General features: G+C 59.1%; 2 protein-coding genes across 2 annotated transcripts in view; one reads left to right on the forward strand and one right to left on the reverse strand.

The window, feature by feature from the left end:
• Window positions 1–481: 481 nt before the first annotated feature.
• JUNB (JunB proto-oncogene, AP-1 transcription factor subunit) lies at window positions 482–2,331 on the forward strand. Its single transcript, XM_006918733.3, has one exon. The coding sequence runs from the start codon at window positions 788–790 to the stop codon at window positions 1,826–1,828; it is 1,041 nt and encodes a 346-aa protein (XP_006918795.1). The 5' UTR covers window positions 482–787; the 3' UTR covers window positions 1,829–2,331.
• Window positions 2,332–4,454: 2,123 nt separating this feature from the next.
• PRDX2 (peroxiredoxin 2) overlaps window positions 4,455–6,868 on the reverse strand; it is a 3,044-nt gene continuing 630 nt past the window's right edge. Inside the window, exons 2-6 of the mRNA XM_006918736.2 lie at window positions 6,578–6,689; window positions 6,328–6,481; window positions 5,633–5,755; window positions 5,336–5,466; window positions 4,455–4,794 (exon numbers count right to left, since the gene is read on the reverse strand). Coding sequence (XP_006918798.1) covers window positions 4,709–4,794; window positions 5,336–5,466; window positions 5,633–5,755; window positions 6,328–6,481; window positions 6,578–6,680 — 597 coding nt within the window. The 5' untranslated portion in view covers window positions 6,681–6,689 and the 3' untranslated portion in view covers window positions 4,455–4,708. The remainder of the gene's footprint in view (window positions 4,795–5,335; window positions 5,467–5,632; window positions 5,756–6,327; window positions 6,482–6,577; window positions 6,690–6,868) is intronic.

The following is a 6,868-nucleotide window of genomic DNA, read 5'->3' on the forward strand; positions in this document are numbered from 1 at the left end:
TTTATGGGGTCTTCCAGTGTCTTCTCAGCCCTCCAATCCCTCTCGGATACTCTGGGTTTCTCAAGCCTTTCTGTGTATAACCTGGGACCACCCCCCTCCTGCACACACAAGTACACACACACACACACACACACACACACACACACACACACTTGCTCTGTACTAGTTCCTCGTGTCCCTCATCGCCTACTCCAGGGGTATCATTGTCCTCCCTGGAGCCCCTCCCCCGTGTGCCTCTGACCGCCCCAGCATCCCCTTCCTCGCGCGCGCCCCGAGGTCCCCTGAGCCCCTCCCCCTGCAGCCTCGCCAAGCCACCCAGCCCGTGGCCGCTGTTTACAAGGACACGCGCTTCCTGACAGTGACGCGAGCCGCCTCCTCCCCTTCCCCACGCTCTAGGAGGGGGGCGCGGGGGCCCGGCTCGCGCGACGGCCAATCAGAGCGCACTTCCGCAGCTTACAATCGCGGTATAAAGGCGTGTGGCTCCGGCTGAGCTGCTGGGACCTTGAGCGCGGCAGGCCACCTTCGGAGCCAGCAGGGAGCAGAGAGCAGAGAGCTGGGGGTAGCGACACCCAGAAAGCTAGCGCGCCAGAGAAGGGCAGAAGGTCTCGAGAAGCCGCATAGACCTTCCGCGCACCGCGGCCGGCTGGCCTCTTCGGGCCGCTATCAGTATTCGGGACCGCGCGTGCAGACATCCAGTCCAGCCACCGCTGCAGACAGAGCACCAATCGCAGCAGCGAGGCCCGGGGCGGCCCCGCAGGGACCCCCCCAGACCGCTCGGACCGCCCGGATGTGCACTAAAATGGAACAGCCCTTCTACCACGACGACTCATACGCAGCAGCGGGATACGGCCGGGCCCCGGGCCTCTCTCTACACGACTACAAACTCCTGAAACCCAGCCTGGCGCTGAACCTTGCCGACCCCTACCGAGGTCTAAAAGGACCCGGAGCGCGGGGCCCCGGCCCAGAGGGCAGTGGTGGAGGCAGCTACTTTTCCGGCCAGGGCTCGGACACAGGCGCGTCGCTTAAGCTCGCCTCATCAGAGCTGGAGCGCCTGATCGTCCCCAACAGCAACGGCGTGATCACGACGACGCCCACGCCCCCGGGACAGTACTTTTACCCCCGCGGGGGTGGCAGCAGTGGAGGTGCGGGGGCCGCGGGGGGCGGTGTCACCGAGGAGCAGGAGGGCTTCGCCGACGGCTTTGTCAAAGCCCTGGACGACCTGCACAAGATGAACCACGTGACGCCCCCCAACGTCTCCCTGGGTGCCAGCGGGGGACCCTCGGCTGGGCCTGGAAGTGTCTACGCCGGCCCGGAGCCGCCTCCCGTCTACACCACCCTCGGCAGCTATTCCCCAGCTTCTGCGCCCTCCGGAGGCGCCGGGGCCGCCGTCGGGACCGGGAGCTCGTACCCGACGGCCACCATCAGCTACCTCCCACACGCGCCGCCCTTTGCCGGCGGCCACCCGGCGCAGCTGGGCTTGGGCCGCGGCGCCTCCACCTTCAAGGAGGAACCGCAGACCGTGCCCGAGGCGCGCAGCCGCGACGCCACGCCGCCAGTGTCCCCCATCAACATGGAAGACCAGGAGCGCATCAAAGTGGAGCGCAAGCGGCTGCGGAACCGGCTGGCCGCCACCAAGTGCCGGAAGCGGAAGCTGGAGCGCATCGCGCGCCTAGAGGACAAGGTGAAGACACTCAAGGCAGAGAACGCAGGGCTCTCGAGCACTGCCGGCCTCCTCCGGGAGCAGGTGGCCCAGCTCAAACAGAAGGTCATGACCCACGTCAGCAACGGCTGCCAGCTGCTGCTCGGGGTCAAGGGACACGCCTTCTGAGCACTTCTCCTGTACGGACATTCCCCCAGCCTGGACGGCTGGGCGCACGCCTCCCAAGGGGCGAGGGGGCAGGCGGTGGGCACCCGCCCCGGGGCATAGGGGCGCCGAAAACCACACTGGACTCCTGCCCGCCCGCTCTGCGCCCAGTCCTTCCACCTCGACGTTTACAAGGCCCCCTTCCTCGTATTTTGTATGTCTTTTTTTTCTGCTGGAAACAGACTCGATTCATATTGAATATAATATATTTGTGTATTTAACAGGGAGGGGAGAAGGGGGCGATCGCGGCGGAGCTGGCCCCGCCACCCGGTACTCAAACCCGAGGGTACTCTGGGGAGGGAACCCCCGCCCCCTGCCCTCCCCACTCTGCACCATACTGTGGATAAGAAACACGTACTTGGTCTTCTAAAGAGTTTATTTTAAGATGTGTTTGTGTGTGTGTGCGTTTGTTGTTCTGACTTTTTATTGAATCTATTTAAGTAAAAAAAAAAATTGTTCTTTATTAATTTCTGTTGTCCTTTTTTTCCAAGCCGGGAGGGCGGAGGGAGGAGAATACTGGACTGCCCCCACTCCACGGCTGTTTGTTGTTCGCTCCGGTATCTGTGTCCCCTCGCTCGTTCTGCCCAGGTACTTCGCAGCCCCAGCTCGAGCGTCCAATCCTCCACGCGTCCTCTGATCCCGGGGGTTGGAAAGTCCAGGGCGGGGACGCGACCCTACCTCCCAGCACCTTGGGGCAGGATGCCTGGGGGCGAGACGCGCAGAGCGCAGGCGCGGCCCCGTACCGCCGCGCGCGCTGGGGCTTTCCCAGCTGACGCAGCGGAAGCGCTGTCCATATATGGGCGGATTCTGTCCAGTGACGCGACGGCGGTCTCCGGGCAGATTCCGGGAATCCCCTCCCCCGCTCTGCCGGGCAGGGCCGCGGCGCCCGGAAAGGGGCCGGGATTTTCCCAGGCGGGCGTCTGCCCGGGCCCGGAAAGCCCCAGGGCTGGGTCCAGAGCATCGCGGTGGGCGGGCTGCGCTCCTGGGCTCCGGGAGCCACCCCAGAGCCTCCCTCTGGCTGGCGCCAGGACCCCACCGCGCCCACGCTGTCTGACCTGATCCGAGCGGGGGGTAGCTGCAGCCTGTGCGTCGTTGCTGCCGCGGTCCCCCTCACTCCCGCCCAGGAAGGGCGGCTCCTGTCTGCCCGGTGCCAGGCCGGGAGCGGGGCGACTGCCAGGTCTGGTCCTGCCGGGGTGGCTGCTCAGGCCACCAGGCGCAGCTGACGCCCTCGCGCGGGCTCCCTCCCCCACAGTTGGGGCGGGTAGGCGGCCGGCTGGTGCGTTCCGGGGGCGGAGGGTCAGGCTGGTCTTGGAGCGGAAAGACCCCAAAACAGCCGAGGAAAAACACAGGCCGAGAAACTAGGCCACAGGTAAGGTGGGCAGAACAGACAGTTCGTTAATTCATTTGTAAACTTCCGAACGGGGCCTTGGAGACAGCTTGGACCACAGCAGGCAGACAGATAATAAACAAGGAAACATGATTCGGAGATGGTGGTTAAGTGCCAGAAAAAGAAAACAGGTCAAAGTGGTAGTGATGGGATGGGGGAGATGAGCTGCTTTGGAGAATGGATTGGGAAAGTGGACCTTGAATGAGACCAGATTTGAAGAAGCCTGACCCTCAGAAAATCCGAGGTAACCGTGTTCTGGACAGAAGGGAACAACAGCACATGCAAAGTTCCTCTGGCCAGAACAAGATCAGCCTGTTAAAGAACAGTGAGAAGCCAGTGTGCCTGGAGTGGAGTAAACCAGGAGGGTTGAAGATGAGGTCAGAGAAGACCATACAGGGCCTTGGGGAGGATAGATAAAATTCCAAAGCTGAAATGAGTAACCTTGGAGGGTATTAGGCTGGATAGCAATATTAATAATGGGTCTTTGGATTAAATGAGCATGTTACTCCTGTTCTGTGGAAGGAAATGGGGCCTCAGAGTGGCAAAATCACTTGCCTGGACACACATGCATCAAACTGCACTCCTGGGAATATTGCCTTGCTCCTGACACCTGCCTCCCAGCCTAACCATCACCTTTCTTTCTCCTCTAAGGGTGGACAGGTGGCCTTACCAACCTGTGGTGAGGCAGAACTTGCCTACTATGCATGTATCTCAAGCCCCTGTTCTTGGTTCTGTTCAAGACTGGGTCCCTACTCTCTTTCCCATAAGACTGGACTCTTCTTCCAGGCCCAGAAGCCCATCGTAATAACCATTCACTGGGCCCTGAGCTTCCCATACTTTTTTCCTTTTAACATGCATGGTGATCTGGCTTGGTTGTCTATTCCCATTTTCCTGATAAAAGCCAAGGAGGATCACAGCTCTTAAATGGCATTTGAACCCAGCCTGGCTGAAGGCAGGTGTGGGCACAGCCCTGCAAGGTCAGGTTCATGTAGGGCATCCTGGGACTTGCTCCCAGTAAGGGGTAAACAGCATCCCCACACCCCACCAGGGAAACTGCCCTCAGGCGGAGGAGTAAGCAATGAGCATGGGGTAAGACTTCCACCTTGTGGTGAAGATAAGTAACTACAGTGTCAGTTCCCCAGGCCAGAGCCTGTAGGAAAGGAAGGGTGTGGAGACACCAGGACAGACCACACCAACACGGGCTCATATCTGTCCCTAATACTTTATTGGTCACTTCTAGCCTGTGCCCCGTTAGGTGGGCTACAGGGAGCAGGGGGAAGGGGGGTGTCACCATTACTACTCAGCCAGGAACATGAAAAGGCCTTGGCCTAGCCCTCTAGGATCACAGACGGTGGAATGTGAAGGGGCAGGTCTGGCCTTTCCTGGGCTAGCACAAGGCACCCAGGTGGGGGCACAGGTTGGGGCCAAGAGCCCAAGCTTGGTGCCTGTCTGCCAGTCTAGTTGTGTTTGGAGAAGTATTCCTTGCTGTCTTCCACGTTGGGCTTGATTGTGTCACTGCCTGGCTTCCAGCCAGCGGGACAGACTGTGAGAAGACACAAGGATGCACAGGTGAGGCTACAGCCCAAATATTCAAGTTAGGGCAGTAGTGAGAGGCAAAGCAGGAGTCCGAGTTGCAGAACAAAAACCAAGGCCCAAGACCACACCCTCTGTTAACAGAAGCCCCTAAGCCCAGGTGCAAGATTTTGTGGTCGACATATTTATATATTTTGGCCCCTTTAGCCCCATCTTTCTCAGCCCCAGCCCTACTGGACTTTGCGAAACTAGTCAGGCTGTGCCCACCACCCAAGAAGGCACTAAAATTATTCAAGCCTACCTTGACACACACCTTCTCAAATACCTTCTCTGTAGAACTTTATTACCTCCTAATTCCCCATCCTTGTGTTGGGATATCTCTCCCACCAGACTAGAAACTTCTGCAGACAAGGCCCTGAACCAAATCTTCTTTGGGGTCCTCATATCCATGTCACACAGGTGATAGAGCACGCAGTGAATGTGCACGAGTGACTAGAGAGAAGCTGCATACCTACTCATGTGTGAACACATGTGAATGTGTGTTCACTCACCTTCCCCATGCTCATCTGTGTACTGGAAGGCCTGGACCAGCCTCAGAGCCTCGTCCACGGAGCGCCCCACAGGCAAATCATTGATGGTGATCTGGCGAAGGACACCCTTGCCATCGATGATAAAGAGGCCTCTGAAGATATCAGGGTTCATGGTAAGGAGCTGGGAGCTCCCACTGGCAGGGCAAGGGAAAGGAGCACCATCTCCCTGCCAGCCACAGGGCTAGGGGAAGGGAGGGCATTGCCCAAGAATGGTCCCCTCATCTTGAGGATGGGTGTCCCCTGAGGACCCCACAGTACCTGTAGGCAATGCCTTCGTCTTTCTTCAGCACGCCATAATCGTTGGACAAGCTTCTGGTTATATCCGCCAGCAGGGGGATGTTCAGGGGGCCCAAGCCTCCCTCCTTCCGGGGGGTGTTAATCCTAGGGGTGCAGGAGACAGGGTTGGGACCTCAGAATGCCTGGCATAGCAGGGTCCTCACCCTGTGGGCCTGGGTGTGATAAGGGCTGGAGAGGGGGTGCTGGAGGCAAGAGATAAGGGGCTTTAGAGCAAGGCCCTGGGAGTCCCACCCACCCCGCCCTGAAGTGGGTGTGCAGGCTGTTTCCCATAGCTGGGAATACTAAGCCAGCTTGCCTATTCCAGCAAAGTGGCTTCACATATGCTGGCAGCCTCTGGCATCTTGGGACAGAGTCCCCATCCTCCTGTGTCCTGAGACCCAGCCCTTCACTCCCTTGAACTGGAGTTGCCACCTTCTTGAAATAGTTCTTGGGAGGAAGACTGCTTTGCCCTAAGTGAGATAAAGCATTTGTAACTCCTCACCAAGCAACTAGTTTCCAAACGCTAATTACTGTCATTATCCTTAAGGATTTAGGAGCCATTATTTCCATATTTTCAAGATGAGAAAAGAGGCACAGAGGCTGAACACAAACAGCTCGGACCTTGTAGAGGTTTAGGCCCAGCTTCGCCCTCCCTCCCTGCTGGTCCCTGCTAATACCAAGCCAGGTGGGTGAACTGAGAGTCGACAGAGACCCCCAGCACCTCGCAGCCCAGCTTGCGGAAATCCTCGGCATGCTCGCTGAAAGCGATAATCTCCGTAGGGCACACAAAAGTGAAGTCCAACGGGTAGAAAAAGAGCACCACGTATTTCCCTGGGGAAGGAGGCGGGAACAAACCGGGTGTGAGGGCCCCGCACCTCGAATGCCAGGACCCCGCCCCCACTCGAGTCCTCTCCAGGCCGCCCTTACCTCTGTAGTCAGAAAGCTTCACCTCCTTGAAGGCGCCATCCACCACGGCGGTGGCCTGGAAGTCCGGGGCTGGCTTTCCGATGTGCGCGTTACCGGCGGCCATGACTGAAAGCTGAGACGAAACCCCCCGCCCCCGCCCGGTCAGTGCGTCCGGGAAGACCCTTTGTCCTCGCTTCCCAAGGTCACGCTCCGTGCTGGGCCGGGTGACTGAGTCAGCGGCAGAGGCAGCAGCACTGCTCTGCACCCTCCCTGGTACCAGCTCTGTGCGGCTTCGAGGCCATGGGAGACCCG

This window comes from Pteropus alecto, unplaced genomic scaffold, assembly GCF_000325575.1.
Source record: "Pteropus alecto unplaced genomic scaffold, ASM32557v1 scaffold388, whole genome shotgun sequence".
NCBI classification, from domain to species: Eukaryota; Metazoa; Chordata; class Mammalia; order Chiroptera; family Pteropodidae; genus Pteropus; species Pteropus alecto.

Coding starts and splice junctions, on each gene's coding strand:
- JUNB (XM_006918733.3), top strand. CDS start 788: ATGTGCACTAAAATGGAACAGCCCTTCTACCACGACGACTCATACGCA.